The sequence below is a fragment of the Netta rufina genome, assembly GCF_964035555.1.
Source record: "Netta rufina genome assembly, chromosome: 2".
Classification (NCBI taxonomy): domain Eukaryota; kingdom Metazoa; phylum Chordata; class Aves; order Anseriformes; family Anatidae; genus Netta; species Netta rufina.
This window is the reverse complement of record NC_140124.1, coordinates 89,091,646-89,110,475: the sequence shown is the minus strand read 5'-3', so window position 1 is coordinate 89,110,475 and position 18,830 is coordinate 89,091,646. Positions and strand designations below refer to the sequence as shown.

The window sequence follows — 18,830 nt, the reverse complement described above, 5'->3', positions numbered from 1 at the left end:
ACGATTTAATAGTAAGACCAGAGCTAAATATTTAATGCCTGAAAGGTTAAAAGAAACCTGAGCTATAATTCCATACATACCAGGCTCATCTCAACCTACTAAATATGAATTGACATGGCTTGTGACATCCCACCACTTACAATAGCATGCTGGCCAACCACAGTAACTTCTGCTTCGGTTTTAAATTAAGAAGTTGCAATTTTACCTCTTTGGAGCCTGATTTATTTATTTATTTTATTGAAACTTGCACGGGGAAAAGAAAAACTTAACTGAGATGTTATCACTGTTAAAATATAGGAAAGGGCAGCTAACAGAGTAACAATAGAAAATACCAAAAGCTGTGAAATAAAGGGAATTATCTACATTACATTTTGTATTGTTTACCATACTGCCAATGAAATACTCCAAAAATCCCATACACCCCTCCCATTTCCAGATGGAGATACGATGTCCTTAACTTCATCAGACTCATACAGGTACAAAACCATAGTGACAACCTCAGTGATCATGACATCTGCTTGTGGCATATTCTGGAACTGAGCTGACCATTTTATCTAAATGCTTCTGAAGGCACCATAGCAATACTGTGCACAATAGTACATGTTTTTTCTTGAATAAGAGCAGATATAGTCACTTGCAAGTCTTACAGAAGGCAACACGTTACACCAGGGAGCTGTGCCACCTATTCTAAATCAAGCTCCGTAGTCCTTGGGATATTTCTTTCAAGAAAAAAAGAAGTTGATATGCGTCCAATTTACAAATTAAATCATCTTCACTTATACAGAAATAAAAGCAGCTGCACATGAAAAAGATCAAAAGATATAAATGAGAGAAGAATAGGATAGCTAAAGGCAATAAAAGAACAGCAAACGTTACTTGAATTGCACAACGAAAACTTGAGTAACATGCAATCCAGCAGTAATACAGATACCTGAGCAACTGTATCTTACCTGTTGAATTATTAGTGCATTTAGCATTACATTTCATAGTAAACTGGATTAAAAATTAGTGTGACTATCTTATGAAACCAGATGTATGTTATATCACAACACCACCTGCTCTAAGATCTTGAGATGATAACAAAACTTAACTGCACAGTCACTGCACAGACTGAAAAAGAAGCAATCCATATACTTGGCTTCGCAGTAAGCTCACGAAAAGTTAGAAAATTGCATCAGTTTGAGGCACGAGTGACCATTTTGCTTGATGTCTTAAAGACAAGCAGACTGAAACAGATGTATGATTGTGTGACCCTGTGTTTCAATGGTATACATACGTTATCTTATTTAAGCTAGTAAGAAATAAAACACCATAAAGCGTAACTGAGCACGCATTCCTCTGTGGTGCATGCCAGTCAAGTAACAGAACAAAACCATCCACCAGAAAGCTGAAATCAGACATGTAGTGCCTGAAAAAAAAAAAAAAAAATCATACAGAGAGAATACACACATGAAATGTTTCCCTATTTCTTGCAGAGGATCTCCCTCTGCAATTTACTGGGGAAAAAATAGCCCATACATTCTCTAGGCATGCAGAGGTTTTGTATTTTGAGAGGCTTAGTATTTTGTTAGTACTAAAGAGGATACGCAAAGTTTCCTTACACCAAAACCCTTCCAGGACTCCCACTCCAAAGCCCTCCATGTGATGGATTCACTCCCAACAGACTGATACCTCCTTTCCATAGTAGCACAACTCGTACTTTATGGACTAACAATACTTCTGCGCTTACATTATAGTAGAAGTATGCTGTACAAAAATAATCATCCCTAATCCACTTCTTTCTTTACCCAAAAACTTGCACTACAACCCACAGCTTGCACTACAGACGCTTCCAGAATCACCACACAACTCCCAAAATTTTAGCAAACCAAGAGCTAAAATCTACAGCTGAACAAGACAGACTCACAGCATGGTTGAGGTTGGCAGGGCCCTCTGGAGGCCACCTGGTCTGACCCCCTGCTCCAGCAGGGACACCCAGAGCAGGGTGCCCAGGACCACATCCAGGTGGTTTTTGGAGACCACCAAGGAGGGAGGCTCCACAACCCCTCTGGGCAACCTGAGGTGAAGAATAACACTCTTCTATACATCAAAGCTAGTAGACAAAAAACGTATTTAATATTAATAGCCTCTTCAGCATACATGATTAGAGACAACTGGCAAACCAAAGCCAATTCCACCCATGCATCTAACAACATCTGAGCGAGGTAGGAGCTGCATTTACCTTAATTGCACATGAGCAAAAGCAGCGTCCCTCCACCTTCCCTATAATCAAGGATGAAATCAGCAGCAGGAGTGAGAACGACAACCAAAAGATTTACCAACATTTCCTAGTCCAAACCCACAGCGTTTAAGTAGCAGTTCCTAATTTCTCTTCCATAATTTTAAGTGCTTAATTTTCTTTTATTGATTCATTTCTAACAAGTTTTGCAGGGCAAAGCTTAAAATAGGCCTGAGTTGTGTACTGTCCCAAGATAACTAATCTGAACCAAATTCATTTGGGTTATATGCTCTGATGGAACAGGTTTAGATAGAGGCAGGAACCAAATCACTCCAAATAAATTAGCGTTATGGTTGGAAGAGAATGAAGATATATAACATGAACTTAACCTTTTTTTCCTAGTTAGGGGCTTGAACGTGCTGTGCTTCAGTCTGCAGCAAGATTAGTTCAGCTGTCTTCAATACACCAAAAGACAAAGAGAGCTGCTTTGCCTTTCAATACAGAGGCTATGAGGTAGGAAACACAAACAGCTGGAGGGAAACTATATGAAAACTAACTAGAGCTACTGATGCAACTAAGAGGTTATAAGAAACTTTTTTTTGCTATTTTTCTTTTGAGAGAACTACACAAACTCCTATATCTAATGAAATTTAGGATACCTCCTTGAAAATCTGGGGACTGTTAAGAAGTAGTAAAACCAAGCTTGCCACATTCATGTCTAGCAGCTATACAGCAGTAATGATTTCTGTAGATCCCCATCTTAGCAGGACAGCTACGAGCACCTCTTCCCCTTCACACTGCCCAGGGGATGAGAGACCCCCAGCTGTCCCACCTGGGTGACCCGAGATGAAGTTTCACATTAATTTGATAATTTAATCCTCCTTTTCTTTCATGAAATTGAATTCATTAGCACAGGTGCAGTACTTTCCAAACACCATGCAGGTGGTTACATACACAAAAAAGACCAATACTGTATTTTGGTAGAATCTGTTAATCTTCAGAAGGATGTGTGGTTAGACTGCATGAAAAAAAAAATATCCCTTTTAAAAAAAATCCACTTACCAATAACATGGCACTTTATAACTCGTTTCAGATACATACACATTTTGAACAAGTCTAAATTGGCTTGTATCAGGGAAAAGGGGGGAAACAAAGCATCACACTTCGTCTTTTCCTGACTTATGAAGAGGTGGTTTCCTTTAAGATACTACTGAAGATGACTTGACTTTTTAGTTTGCTTTTTCAAAAAACAAAGTTTGTTTTAAATCTTCTCACTTGTTAAGAATTAAAAGTAGATTTATTCTCCCATGCAGTTGTTTTGTTTTTTTTAAACACGTAAGAAAAGTGAATTGCAATGGAAGCATAAGCTGTCATTAAAAGAAGTCATAAAGAGGATATCCCCATTCAAAGACATCTCACTCACTCTCTGCAGCACTTTCAAGGTGCAAGTCAAGTCAGATAAGCTTCCACATTGTAACACAAAGCCTCCCAAGACAAGAAAAGCATCCCACTGCACGCTCCACAGCGGTCCTTTCAAAACTGGAACAAGCCCTTTTATAACAGGAATTCAGCGCTCTAAAGCAACAGCCCACTGCTCACAGAGGCCTTATCTGCTCTACGGCTTCTTGGTTATTTTTGCTGCAAAGCCTACTTTAAGAATTGCAATTTACGTGAAATCCAGAGACAATTCCTGGAAAGCTCCCTGCTTCGTCTCAAACACTGTCTGAAATCATACAGAACCAACACAGGCAGGCAAATAACAGGTTATGAGGAAGAGCTGAGGTTAATCCGACAAAGGAGGCTGACTATAACCATGCACTAGGAGTACAACATAAGTAATATTTCAGTTTAAAGAGGTGGACATTTTGAAGAGTAACACCGTAAGTTATCTATATGGATAACTTTTTGCAAAGCAATCTGATCCGGAGACCATGGGATTTCACTTAAAGCATCTGTGTCCCACATTCTCGGTGAAGCAAATTTAAATAAGCCTAAAAAGCTCAAAAAGGTATTTTTATCATAGCCTTTGCAGCTATTTCATGATTCACTCAAGTTGGAAAAAAAAAAGCTGAACCAATCGTATCTCCAACCACATCTGGAAGCAGGCCCCAATACTGTCTGCACTGTCCTAAGTAGAACTCATATCATACCATTAAAAAAACTAACTCAAAAAAAAAAAAAAAGGCTCTGAACTCCAGCATCATTTTTCACATTTTTTCAATTTGTGTGATGTCAGTTTACATCTAATAAACATGTTGTTTATTATCTTCATTTAAGCCAGGACTTTTAGCAAGTAACAGCAAGAATCATAGGAAGCGTATCATGATTGCAAATCTGTAATGCACGCGGGATCCCTACGTAGCACTATTAAACCCATTAATCACCATCTCCTCCGTCCCAATTATGCTAAGAACGTATTTGATAAAGCAATTTCTACTCACCTCTCTGTTACCAGCAGCGCACAGAACTGAAAACCACAGCGCTTCCGACAAACTCTCAAGGCACCTCTTTTGTTCCCCTCAAATTAAATCCGAATCGGTTGCACGTTTTGCTGAACTGCTAATGCTCTCCACATGTTCTCTCTCCCCAGCAGAAAATGTTTTCTATTAGGAGTGCCTAACGCTGAACAGAAAACCGTAAAATGCCCTTCAAACAACCCAAAGTACCTCTTTTCTTGAGACTTGAGTATATAAATCAAGCTGGCCCAAATGAAGAGCTCAAAGGGAAGACCTAATGCCACATCTAAGCTTCCTTTAGGAAAACTTTTTAATTAGACTCTTCCTGGTAGCGTGTTTTGGACAGTCGTGCACAAGAAAGCTGTTTATTTTAAATTCAATAAGCTATTCCTTTTAAGAAAAAGAAAAACAAAGAGAGACAGCAGAAAGTTTTGAAGCATTAACTACAGGAGCTTCATTCACAGTCTCCATAGCTTTGAGAACTCCACTCCAGCCCTCAGCACACTGCAAATGTGGATGTGCCAGACAAATGCAATATGATAATGAGGTTTGGAGGGAGAAGCATCTGAAGCGATAAAGTACCAATGACATGGGCTGTAGGCACAAGCTTAACTCTGCCCTCTGAGAAGGAGATACAACATGGTTTCATGTTTTAACCAGAACCACGCTGTCTTTTCAACTCTTCCATACTATTTTCACAAAAAGACAAAGCATTTTTTTTTCCATCTCTATGTACCTTCACGTCCCTGCAGCAAAGTGCCAGATGCAGTTATTGACTCGAGCCTCGATTTTGTCTCCAGGAAAGCACGCGGTTCCACCGGGAAGGGACTTGCAGCTCAAGCACTTGGAGCAAAAGGTCATACCAAAGGTTCAATGTATGCGTAAATAGTTGCAGGACCTAATCATATCTGCCCTAATACATACAACAAGTCCACGTAATGGGAAACAGAAGGGAAAACTGTACATGGAAAAGAGGACTGGATGCATATTTCAGCCATGAAAGGACAAATAAAAACAGCTGGCTTGCACTAGCCCTGTAGTTACAGCTAGCTTGTAGCTTCCCTCAGGTACAGCAGAACAAAAACAACTCAAAGATATTTATGGCCAGGTTTCATAAAGTAAGGTATCAAGAGCAAGATGATGTCAGAAAGGCAGCCCAAAGATCTGCGTGAAAAAGATTAATATTGGTGCTAACATGGCTAGATAAAGCAGATGCCCTAGTAACAGGGGCTAGAAACAGCTGCGGTGCTGCACGGCCAACGTTACATCACATACTTGGGAGCAATCCACGGCTCAGCACTCGTGGAAGGATGGGGAAGGGCAGGCACGCTGTAGATCCACTAAGCTCCAGTAAATCTGCAACTGCCTATGTGCAAAAGCCAAGAGAATGGGCTTATAAAATAGTTATGATGACTAATAATGAAGCTAGATTACACATTTTAACAAGACCCTTGCAGTCATAGACTTGTACGCTGTGTAAGGACCTACCTGGTTCAAGCTACAAACTTAATACTCAAGTATCTACGCACACTGGTGTTTCTCGTTTAGCAGCAGATGAAAGCAAGACTTCACATAAATGCAGGACGAGGCTGTAACAATCCTAAAGTGTAATTTTATAATGAAAAAAAAAAAGTAACCAACCAAGGTCGTTTTGTTTTGTATTCCATTTTTAATAATGGACTGATGTAAAGGAGAAGCAACATTTAATACACCTTGCAACATTTTCTGTTCCTCCAAGCTACGTAACTCTGGCCAATCCCAGGCCAATACATGTATCCAGAACTACATATACCATCAATATTATCATTTTTCTTGTATTACATTGTATTAACACCTAAATCTCACTCTTTTTTTTTTTGGCAGAAGCATTCTAAGCTATTGTCATGGGTGTGCCCAAGCTCGTTCACAATATTTAGAGTAGCACTCCTAAGGATTCAGTCCCAAACCTAACCTTTTTAAAAGAGGACACAGGACTCTTGGGCTAGGTACAGCACACAGGAACACAATAGCAAACGGTGCCTTTTCCCTCAGAGACTACCCAGGATTTTGAGAGGAAACTACTAAGAAGCAACCAACAGGCCCACGAAGCACAAAGGAAGCAGCAGCTGAAGCAAACAGAGCTGTCCAAACAGCCACGCAGCAAAGGCACCAAGCCCAAGAAAAGCAGAGCTCAAACTCCACAGCAGCTTTAAAACCTCCCTGTCAGAGTCACTCTGACTAAAGTCTTCCATTTAGTTTTAAGGGCAAAAGTTTTTGGCCCTGCTGGGGTTCCCACTTCAGAGCTACATCCTTCATTTACATCGGACTTGATCAGGGCTTCATCTGAAGCCCTGTAGTTGTTAAATGCATACAAGTGAAATTTATGGTGAGGCACAACTAAATATAAAAAAGGAAAGTCACATGGCTGCCAAAAATACCAGAAAGACTTTTCCCACAGGGTATTAAGTCACAATAAATCTAACTGAAATAAAAGGCTAAATTTGACATATTTGGGGAAAAAAACAATTGACATTGTAAAATTTAATAATTGATCTTCCTCCACTAAGTACCCTTAACATCAACAGGTGCAAGAATACCTCTGTAATTTTCAGTTATCTAGATTCTATGAGCAAAACTGGTTTCAGCAAATCTTTTCCTACAAAAGAACATTGTAAATACAGCAGTTAGTACAAAAAAAAAAAACCCTCACTTTCATATTTGAAATTATCTTTTAATTAGTACTGACATTTTAATCAGGATCAAGCCAAAAATGGGAAAATAAGCAGAGCTATATTTAAATGAAAATTTGCTCCTTGATGCTGAAAGTCCTTTAGTCTAAGCACGTGACAAGAACTCAATTTGAGAGAAAATAATATATATACCAATGCATTAAACTGAGGTGAGATGTTTTGGAGTGACTGGTATGCAACAGAGCAGAGAACACTTCTCCCTCTCAGTTTCCACACACAGGTTATTTATTCATTCCCTGCCCTGCTAAAAAAAAATAAAAAAAAATAATAATAAAATAAAAACAATCACAAAACAAACAAAAACACACCACCACATTTGACTTGGGGTTTACTAAAGCTTCCTAAGTCTTAAAAAATACTGGCCTGTAGTCAATACATCCTGACACTAAGGTCCATTGTATCCCCTGGAGAATTGAAGCCACTAATGCTGGAAAACTTTACTTGGACATCTGAACATAAACAGCTGTGCATTTCCCACAATTAAAAGTATAACATATTGGAGAGAAGAAGATGTTGGTACAGCTTCACAATGGGAGAATTTATGACATGGAAGCTATTTCTGTACACCGCTTGGCTCTTTAAAGCGATTTACAAACCTTCAGTGCAAGGATGGCTCTGAGGCAAGGGCACTACAGAACAAGCCAGGACTCCTCAGAAGGCAGCCCTGGCTAGCTGGTGTTGACTTTGCACAGTCAGAAACATTTTTAACCACAATGCTTTCCAGGGATAACGTGAAGACAATTGTAATTCTAACAACAGGCAGGTGGGAATGAAAGAAAATAGTCAAAGCAAGATGTTTTTATGCCACGTAACAGTATCTCAGGTTGCTCTAGCTCCTGGCTTCTGCTCCAAATATGTAACGCATTTTTTAACCTCAAAACCTAATACTTCTGAAACAGAAGAGACCTAACAGGCAGCTGACGTGAAAGTACATGCAGGATGAAGGAAAGCAACCACTGACAGAGAAACAACCCTCCTGTCCTGTGACAAGTTTGACTGGCAGACACAGTTTATCACACAATGCCACTATTAAGAACTGCAGAGGGTTCCTGACTGCTTCAAATGAACACATTCTGAAAAAATAAGGTACATTTAATACATCAAAATGAAAAAGGAGAGAATAGAAACTGCATTACAACAAACCATGGGCTGAAACAAATACTTACACTGAAAATCTAAACTTCAGGAGGGGGGATGGAAATTAGAACCAGATCTTGCATTTGGCTTTTATGCCTGTACTGACCCGTGCCAAAAACCCACATCCAAACACACCTCAGTTCTAGGATGCTAAAATCTGGACTCGAGTTTTGCAGCCTGCCTTCCTCTGTACTCAGAGCACTGACTGCATCGCTGCTGCCAGAGCACAGCAGCACCTGACAAAGGAATATGCTTCCATGCAAGAGCAATGACAATACACGCCCAGTAATATGCCTAATTGCCTGCACTAAGCTTGATCGCAAACAGATCAAAACCAAGTAGCCACACAGAGAAGCTGGCAACAGTTCCTGAAATTTGGGAAAATTATAGATTTTACATTAAAAGTGTTTTATAAAATGTCAATGCAGGAATCATACAGCATCTTCTCACGCTGCACTGGTCTGTATTTGCTGAAGATATCCACAGACCCAACAAAAACAAGCTTCCCCAAGCTGTTCATAATTTCATTCATATTTATAAAATCAGCCCAGACTCTGCCCTATCTCTGTTTCTCCTCCAATATTTAACACACAGGCTTGCTCTGCTGTAGTTCTCCAACAACAGTAGTAATTGGGAATCTGTTCCTGCATGATGCAGCCTCAAGTTTGCTCTCAACGGTAGGTATTTGAGGAATTCTGTAGGTTGCTTAGACTCAGTTCAAATTCCCATAAAAGCCATTTCATAACACGTCCTGGGGGCAGGGGAAAGAAGTTTAGATGTACTTAAAGCCTGAACCCTCCAACAGCAACAGCACTGTGGATGTAACACAAACTTTGTTATTCTTCTTTTATTAAGGAAGGTGTCTATGTTCTAATGCTTCAGCTGTGATCTCTTCAAGCAAATCCATCCACGAGGTAAACAAGTTAGGGTGTTGAATCTACTACAGAAAAACTGAAATCAAGCAACTGTGGCATGTAGATAAAGGATTTGATTTTAAACCAGACATCTCTAATATCTCTCTTAACATTACCCAAACATGAGCATGAGCTCTGCCACCAGCACTCAGTGAAACACGCTGGTCTGTAGAACAGCAGAGAACATGAGCTCTGTGACAGCACGTCTGCTTCCACGCAGGCAGTCTTAAAGCTCTTGTGACACACTTTATTAATTCAGACTTTTCCTCGTGACAGCACTGTTTTAACCAGGGTACTTCCAAGAAACCAGCACTGCGATAATGACAGTAAGTAGCCAAGATCTGAAAGACGTGAAGCAGTAAATATTACACGCTATTAAAATGCTGTAGCTGCTGTGAGCCAACAATACCTCAGATTTTCTTCTCAGTTCAGAACACCATCTTCTTTAGGCACATACGAAGGCAGCAGCAAGACAAATAATCCAAAATTCTTCTCCAAAGCATCTCCAATCATCACACTTCACTTTCAAGTGCTATACTTCTCTGAGATGTTTAACATCACTAAAGGATAATGTAACCAGTAACAATTTTACAGAGCAACAAACACAACAAGGAAATAGATGTACTGGCCTACAATCCTCAACACAGCAAGCCTGATTCATATTCCCTAGATGTGCTTCAAAGGGATCCATTTTGTCTATTTTTTTTTTCTCTTTTTTTAGGCATGTGGAACTTCACTTACCGATGCAGGCATGGACTCTCACTGACAGCTGGGTCCTCAAAATTATACTGTGCTTCTTGCCCCTCCTGAAAAGTAGAAGAAAAGAAAAATATATGAAGATGTAGGCAGGAGATAGAGGAGTTAGGAATGAAGAAGTTTAGCTGAGCTTGGGAAAAAAAGAAAAAAAAAAAGGATGAGGGATAGTGTTGTGGCTTTTGTCTTTGTTTCTTACCATCCAATTGACAATAAATGACTTTTCCATAAGTCAAGTCTGTTTTGCCCTTATAGTTATTGGTAAGTAATCTCCCAGTCGTTACCCCAGAGTTTTTCCATCTTGTTTTCTCCCTGTCTTGTTCAGGAGTGGATTGCAGCTAGGGGTGCACCTAGCAGCTAGTCCAAGGTCAACTCACCAAAAAGCTTCTCTAGAAATTTATATTAAAGAAGTATCAAGTGATGACTGCACACTTTAATGTTCACATAAACACTTCAAAGCTAGAGTCAGATGTGAAAAGAAAATGCAAGGTCAAGGTAGAAGTTGCTTAAATTTTCACAATTCTGCTCACATACCCTGATCTGTCAGTGAAGTCCCTACAATATATCCTGGGCTGCATCAAAAGCAGCATGGCCAACAAGGCAAGGGAGGTCATTCTCGCCCCTGTCCTGCTCTTACTAGACCCCAACTGGAGCCCTGAGTTCAGCTCTGGGGCCCCCAGCATAAGAAGGGCATGGACCTGTTAGAGAAAGTCCAGAAGATGTCCATGAGGATGACCAGGATACTGGAGCCTCAGTCATGCTTCATGATTCTGCTGGGAAGTTTCAGGGCTCAATCTTTTGCACGGACATCCAGCAAAATTTCCCACTGGATATAACTTAATCAGAACAAAACCATCGTTTTCCAGAAAACAATAAAGGTTCTTCCCCATCTTGCTGTATTTCAGTTTCCAGTCCATAGTTATTTTGAGAAACAACAGTATTTTTCATTACTTTCCACACGAAAATAACATGCTTTATACTACTTGCTAGAAAACTCTGCAGGTGAACCATGTTGGTGAAGCAGTGACAGAAACTTTCAGAAAAACATCAATATCAAAAGGAAATGGGAAAAAGAAGCACAATTTATAAAGTGGTTAATATGAAATTCTGTACCTGATAATGAATTACTTGGTTCTAGTTTCCAAATGGCAATCAATTAGGTTAAAAAAAAAGTAAAAATCAAACTTTGAATAAAATCAGTCCTTAATTGTTCTGCAAAGGAGATAGCAGGAAAATAACTAAGTTGTGTTGATACTGTTACTGGTTTGCAGATCTTTCGAACTGCCGAGCAGCAACATGCTCATCCCGCACAAAAGCTGCCTGCAGTCTGGACTTCAAACTTTCCTGGAGCAATTCCAGCATTAGGACTGACTCCCTGCCTACCTAAACTCCTCCTGCTACTTCAACTGGACACTGTGCTTCGCTGGGCTTCACGTCCTGTGGATTGCTCCCAGCTGTCCCTCTCAACAAGGATGCCAGGACACCTGGGGAATATTTAATTCACGAAGTACTAGAGGAATCTTTGACACAGTAGAAAAAGATGTTAGTGCTACCATCACTTGCTGATGTTTCAAGTTCACCTGAACAAGACTCGCCGTATTTGTACTATGGTATATTTAGTAACTCATCCGAAGATGGCAGTATTCTACTCACCCCCCATTACTTGAGACGAAAGGAAGAAATCTTTTATGGAAAGAAAAGATTAATGTTTTGTTCCAGGTGGTGGTGGTTTTCTTTGTTTGTTTAATTTCCCCACCCTTCCCTCATGGTTTCCTTGATTTTCTGTTTTCTTTGACAGGAAGGGCACCCAGAACTGTTGAGCACTTTTGCCAAAACAACCTTACACTGCCACCTTGCCCTTTACTGCATCCCCTGCCCTCCCCAGCACCAGATTCAGTGCAGAGAAATGCTTCTTTTCACCTGCCCTTCCTTGATGGATTTGCTTAGCCTGCCTTACCCTGGCCAGTCTTACCTTCAAGGGCACCACAGTTCTTCATATCACTGAAACCTCTGTAAATGGGAAATATTTTTTTTTTTTTTTTTTTTTTTTTTTAAGCTCCTTGGGTTAGATGCTCTCCTTCATGAAGATGCCCCTGACTGCCAAGCTGCAGCTGTATCCATTCAGTTACAAGACAAGGAAAGAACAGATAAATGCAGCATGCCATCAGCAGAACAGCTAGCTGCTTCATCTGCTCTCAAGATTCAAAGCTGTTGGCAAGCTGAAGTACCCATCCTCAAAGACAACATCTCATGGTAAGGTCCCAAGGCAGCTGTGCAATTAGATTGCTCCTTACACACACAGCTTCAAATGCATGAGTGAGCCCATTGACCTTTACAGAACTACTCAGAGGCTATTCATAAACTTCAATGCATGTTTCTTTGAGCAAGGAAAATTATCTATTTAAATGTATTAAGTCTGTATCACCTTCATTTCCTGGCTTGTAATTCATTTTACTAAAAGCTTAATAAAAAAAGGGGAGGAGGAAACCAGTTGACCACGTACATTTCAAAATAAAGCACAAAACAACCATTATTGCTCAAAATCTTTTTTTTTTTTGTTTCAGAAATTTCTTTCTCCAGAAACATTGGGGAAGTCACTCAAGACTTGAGAGAAACTCAGTATGAAAGAAGGTGATGACAAAAGAAGTTACACGATTCTCAAGATGGATGTTGAGACAGTAGAGTAGGAAGGAGATCCTAGGAATTAGATAGAGCCAGGAACAAAACAATGTGAGAGAAACAGAGAAGAGTCCTTCCTGCCATTCCTTTACACTGAGCAAGAGGCTCTAGCTGTAGCTTAGGCTGAATTTTCCAGCACAGGCAGTAAATCCACTGCAACACCCTATTAAGGGACAAGAAAGTTACATGCAATACAAGTCAGAATTTAAAAACTTGCTCTCAATGCAGTTGAATTCAAGCTTTTCTTGTACAATCCTCTCATGATTACACCAAAACTCTACCCACTGATCTGAAACCAAAGCAAAGCTCACTTGCAATGTTATTCCTATTAGTGTCCACAATGCTTTATGTTATATGTAGGCCGCCCTACCAAAATCAAAGGCCTGGAGAAGAGAAGACTGAGAGGGGATCTTATCAATGTACATAAATATCCGAGGGGAGGGAGTCAAGATGACGGGCCCAGACTCTTCAGTGGTGTCCAGCAACAGGACTAGAGGCAAACTGAGACAGAGGAAGTCCCCTGGGAACATGAGGAAAAGCTCCTGTACTGTGAAGGTGGCAAAGCGCTGGCACAGGTTGCCCTGAGGGGCTGTGGAGTCTCCGTCCCTGACGATCTTCAAAACCCACCTGGACGCCATCCAGGCCTGGGCGGCCTGCTCTGGGTGTCCCTGCTGGAGCAGGGGGCTGGAGCAGGCAGCCTCCAGAGGGCCCTGCCAGCCTCTGCCATGCTGTGGCTCTGAGACGGATGAAGGGAACTCGATCCTTTTTCCAGAAAGTGCCACCAACCCACAGTAAATAAAGGCAGAGGATAGAGAAGCAAAACCAGCCTTTGGTCGCGTTAACTATTGTGCATGAAAACTGGCATCAGGTTTCTGTAAATTAAGTAACAATACGGTAGCATTAAATATGAGATTTCAACTCCTGCACGGGGAAGATTGATTCGATTTGTTTAAAGCCATTGTTTACCTTCCACCACACCAAGCCAGCAGGATGGTAAGCTGCCAATTCAGGGCAGCAACACCTGAATTCCCCCAGTGTGAAGTCGTATTTCCTAGTATCCTGCACGTGATTTTAGAAAGAAAAAAAAACAGCTTATATTTTTACCTGAAAACAAGAAAAAAATCTTATGGAGATGTTCTTTACATGCATTTCTTCATTTAATAAGAGCGCTAATAATTACACAGACCAAGTGTGAAGGACAGCAGTTTCAGATCTTTCTTTTAAAAATAAAGACATTTGAATTCCTCCCACCCTCACCCTTTACATAACAAAGAAAATCTCCAAAATTTGGCTTAGACAGCCAGTTATATATTTGGCTTAGACAGCCATCAATATAAAGCTCATCTTACTTGGTTTCATAGATTATTGCCTAGGAGCAGGCCAACTAATTTCCACAGCATAACAGAGCAGTTGGGCTAAAAACAAAAAGGATTCAGAAATATATGGGGGAAGAAATTATTTCAAGTAAACAGGTTTGATTTATTTAAAACAAAACCTATGCATGTCATAAAGACTATACTTCTACTCTTACCTAGGGCTTATAAGGCTTGCAGCTGTCTTAGAATGACTTTGGGTTTGTTTGTTGGTGTTGTTTGTTTTAATGTTAAGGAAGTGCCAAGAAGTATTTATAACCTTAAGACCAATATTATAGTAGGCAAATTTTACATTGTGAGATTATGTCAGATTCTGCTAAGATCTACATTGATGTCAGATTCGTTATTGCTATTGGACTGTCTTTGCTATTACAGTCTTCCCCATTGTTATACAAGCTCAGTGTCAGTAAATCCCTCACAGCAAGGCCAACTGTGAACCAGGCAGTATTAGATAAGCCAGGCATCCACATAACTAGCCCAAGCCTCTCTGAAATCTGTTATTTCCACCATCTTTCATGACCACTAGCAAAGCAGACACCAAGTTACCAAACTGAGGTTAACTAACACTTCAGCTGTTGCCCCTTCACCCCAAGGAGAGCATCAGGCTGGACTGAAAACTAACCTCAACTTAGTACCTGCGTACATCTACCAGTTCATAATAAGCACTGGAAATGTTTGCGGATTTGGCCAGCACATAAAGCCAGCCCAACCTGACAACTTCCCATATAACAGCTCTGCATCTACTACTGCCTGACGTAACGATCCAAATGTTATGAAAACCTATCTAACACAGATGCTGCTCTTAGTGGAAAGTTTTCAGAGCACACATGCAGAACACATGCTTTGCGTTTTCTTACAGCCTCTCACAGCACTCAGGTTTCCTGGTGTACCATCAACCTCCCCCCAGTAATCACATCCAGGTTTTTCAAGAGGAGTAGCTTAATGAGAACAGCATCCAACAGCAATCCCTAAGCTCAAGAACGAGCCACTGCCTCCTCAGAGCAGAGCCTGGTCAATAGCATGCCACCAGAAGCAAACGCATGGCAACAGGCCTTCCCTAAAGCATGGTATTTTTACAATGCAGCTGGTTTTCATGTCTTCGTTTCAGCACCTATACACGTCCATCTTCACTTACACACACCTTTCAGACAGTGAAAAATGCTGCTACAATGGGGTATTACCTCACACTCAGTTGCTTCATAGTTTAAGTTATTCCCAATCAGAGGAAAACAAACTATTCCTTGTTGTGTGTGTAGAGATGGAATTTTTGCAAGAGTTCAAGCACTCAAGTCTATCAGGTTTTCCCTGAAAAAAGATATGCAAGCCAGATCGTACACAATAAGAAAAGTGTTTCTTAATCTGCCATTAATCAGACAGTATAAATCCTGGGCCTTGATTTCAAAGCCACTAAGATATGGTTTGAGTGCAGTTTCAATATGATATGCTTCCCTGTTTAGTTGTAGATTGAAGAAATGCAAAAAAAAAAAAAAAAAATAATCTGATACTTAAAAAAAAAAAAAATGCTGTGTAAAAGCCAAGAGCATGCACGTGCAAGGAGAGAGGAATTAAGAATCTCTCTGAAAGTCATCATAAAGTCATAACCAAACAAATAACCTTTGAGGGTTTTGTTTGTTTTACTATCTGACCATTTAATTGTCACATTCTCATTAAATAATAGAAACAAAGGGGTCAGGAGCGTGTTAAACACTAAGAAAAAAAGAGTCTCGGATGCTAAAATTTACCTCCAAGTGCACTACAAATGGATGACAGCAATAGTAGCTCTTTCTGGTACAAGAAATAGTTAGAGGCAAACACACAAATTCATCTTTAAATGATTTCAGTAGACTTTCCAATCTTACCTCAGTTTTTCCACCAAAAAAAACTTAGACTGAAGTCATAATGTGTCTGCATCCTGTTCTTGCAATACTCTTGCAAGTCATCTAATCATTTCACAGAACTTTTATTCAGAGCATTGCTAGACAATAACACACGGACTAAAGCAAAACCCATTCAAACGGATAAAAGTAGGCAGAGACTAGTCAGATGATAATTCATTCTTTATTAAAAAAATAAAAATAAAAAACACACCCTAAAACTTTACCAGTGCAGGTAGAAATAACTCCTACAGCATATTCCCAGAAAGAGGACTAAGCAGGCAAAATGCTGCAGACTAATCAGCGAAAACAACAGTATGCAATGGAACAAAGTATGCTGAAACTCATGCACTTTTTCCCTAGAGATTATTCCAATATTATTATGTTCTGTATTTTCCAACATGAATATAACAACTAGCTGCCTCATTGCCTACTAACAACCTATACACCATGCAGGGAGCAATTTGTGAGTGCCTGTATAACTGTGGCAGGGAGGACTATGCACAGATTGCCACTGCAAGGTCACAGTCTTTACTCCCACCTGCTCCTCCCAAGAACAACAGTAAAGGGGCAGAGTTCTCCTTTCTTTTCCTTTTAAAATGGAAAAGAAATTGGATGGAAACAGAAGGGGGAAGAAGATGAGAAACATCAAAAAGGGTCAAGTAAAACCTTCAAGGGATTCACCAAGTATGTCTCATGATCTACGTTAATAGTGCATAATTATTCTTACTAATGTATTCTGAGTAAATGTTGATAAAGTCTTCTGTGTACTTTACCACAAAGCAATGATTTTTGCCAACAAAGAGTGAATCACTTTCATACGCTATGAAAATGTAGCAAGCCTAACGGGGGTGGGGGGGAGACACACATCTGTTTCATTTGTTCTTTTCAGTAGTTTCTGTGCAGCCGAACTTCAGGAGCTGGAATATGAGAATCTGTCTCAGCTCCCTTCCCCCTGCTTTCTGAATCATCATGATGGTCATTTCTCTGTTTCCAATGCCTCATTTTCCACACAGTAAAACGATAATCTTCTAAAGGCCCCTGAAATTCTTAAGGGTTGTCTGCTGCTTTCACAGTCTGACAGTGACCATTTTTCAAGAGCTGTCCTTACTCACGTACAAAGTTTTGTGTTCCTTCCCTCCCCAAAAGCTGATCAAAATCTCAACCCATACACACTTGTTTCAGCAGTAAGTTTATTCTGTCATTTTGTGAAACACTGTTGTCATTTTCAGTTAAAGTTCCATCTTTATTTATGCATGAAGAAAACACAGACTTTACTCTTTGCCATCTCATAAAGAGATGTGTATTAGAAGTGCTACTGTAATTATAAGATTGCTTCTGGGTTTAAAAAAAAAAAAAAAAAAAGGCTTGTTTCCTCACTTCTTGTCAACTTCGCATAGTATTCATCTGCAGAGATAACATCACTTGACCAGTGCTTTTCCAGCCTTAAGTTATGTATTTCCCATTGCTGTCAGTAACTGTCAAACTGGCTACACATTCCTCACGGGCAACTTTAGACTGGGTAATTTCTGGTTGTGTAGTATTGGTGTCACCTGCACTTTGACATTCATGTTACATTTGGATTTTCACTTGAAGCAACAGATGCCTTAAAATAATCAGGACTTTTGAAAAGGGATATTAGAAACGTCTTTAATGAAAGGGTTGCGCAGCATTGGTACAGGCTGCCCAGGGAAGCAATTGAGTTACCACACCTGGAGGTCTTCAAAAAATGTGCAGGTGTACAACTTAGTAGCATGGTTTAGTGGTGGACTTAAGTACCAGGTTAAAGGTTGAACTAGATGATCTTAAAGGTCTTTTCCAACCTGAATGATTCTATGATCCTATGCTACTGATCAGCCACAAACCTTGGGACTAAGAGGCAAGGAAGAAAGTGAAACAGATCTCCCACTGCTGCCATGACGTGGCACTTCCACCTCTTCAGGCAGAGCTCCTCCGGTGCTTCCAGTCACGCTGTGGGACTCAGCTTTGCTTCCAGGAGAACAAAATGACAGATTGAGCTCATTAGAAAAACTGCTTCTGTCCTGCAACTGCAGCGGGCACCCACACCGTAATTTTCATTCCCACAAAGACCCCTACTAACTTACCCAACTTACAGTACTAAACACAGCTCTACTCTTTTCATAATTAAAGTAATCAAAAATGAGCTTGGAAAAATGTAGCTTTAATGATTTTTACACAAACTTTTCCCTTCTACTAGAAATCATGCTCTAATACCTTGAGGAAGAAGCCCTAGCTTCTGCAATTTTTCCAGTTTAATTGATGATACTAAAAAAAATAACAGCCTGAAGATGAGATTTCCCAAGGTGACAGAAAGCACACGTCGAAGAGATGTCCTACTGACCTAATCAGCCAGCTACACGCTCTCAGAATGTGAGCAGTTTAACCAGACTCAGCAACAACTATTTTAAGGCTGTCCTACCTTGCAGTAGGAGACACACATGAGTGCATGTACAGGTTCTACTTCAAATTGACCAGTATACTTCCTCAGGTTTTCTTCCTGTTTTTTTGGAACTTTTCTATTTCATATTTGGCAAAGGCTGCTTCATAATTTGACATCTTAAACAGCGTTTTGCCCTCAAGCCAAATCTTGTTTCTCCATATATTAATCCCACTTCTGAAATAGGCTTTGCATTTATTGCTGGGCCACCAATGCTTTTGCTAGCAAGCATAATTACT

The 18,830-nt window shown here is 40.1% G+C and overlaps 1 protein-coding gene across 3 annotated transcripts in view; it reads right to left on the bottom strand.

Moving 5' to 3' along the window:
• FHOD3 (formin homology 2 domain containing 3) overlaps positions 1 to 18,830 on the bottom strand; it is a gene marked incomplete at its 5' end in the record, with an annotated part of 402,496 nt that overhangs the window by 344,644 nt on the left and 39,022 nt on the right. For all 3 annotated transcript variants that reach the window (XM_084282072.1, XM_084282074.1, XM_084282073.1), the window contains one exon: positions 10,196 to 10,260. In XM_084282072.1, the coding sequence (XP_084138198.1) occupies positions 10,196 to 10,260 (65 nt within the window). The remainder of the gene's footprint in view (positions 1 to 10,195; positions 10,261 to 18,830) is intronic.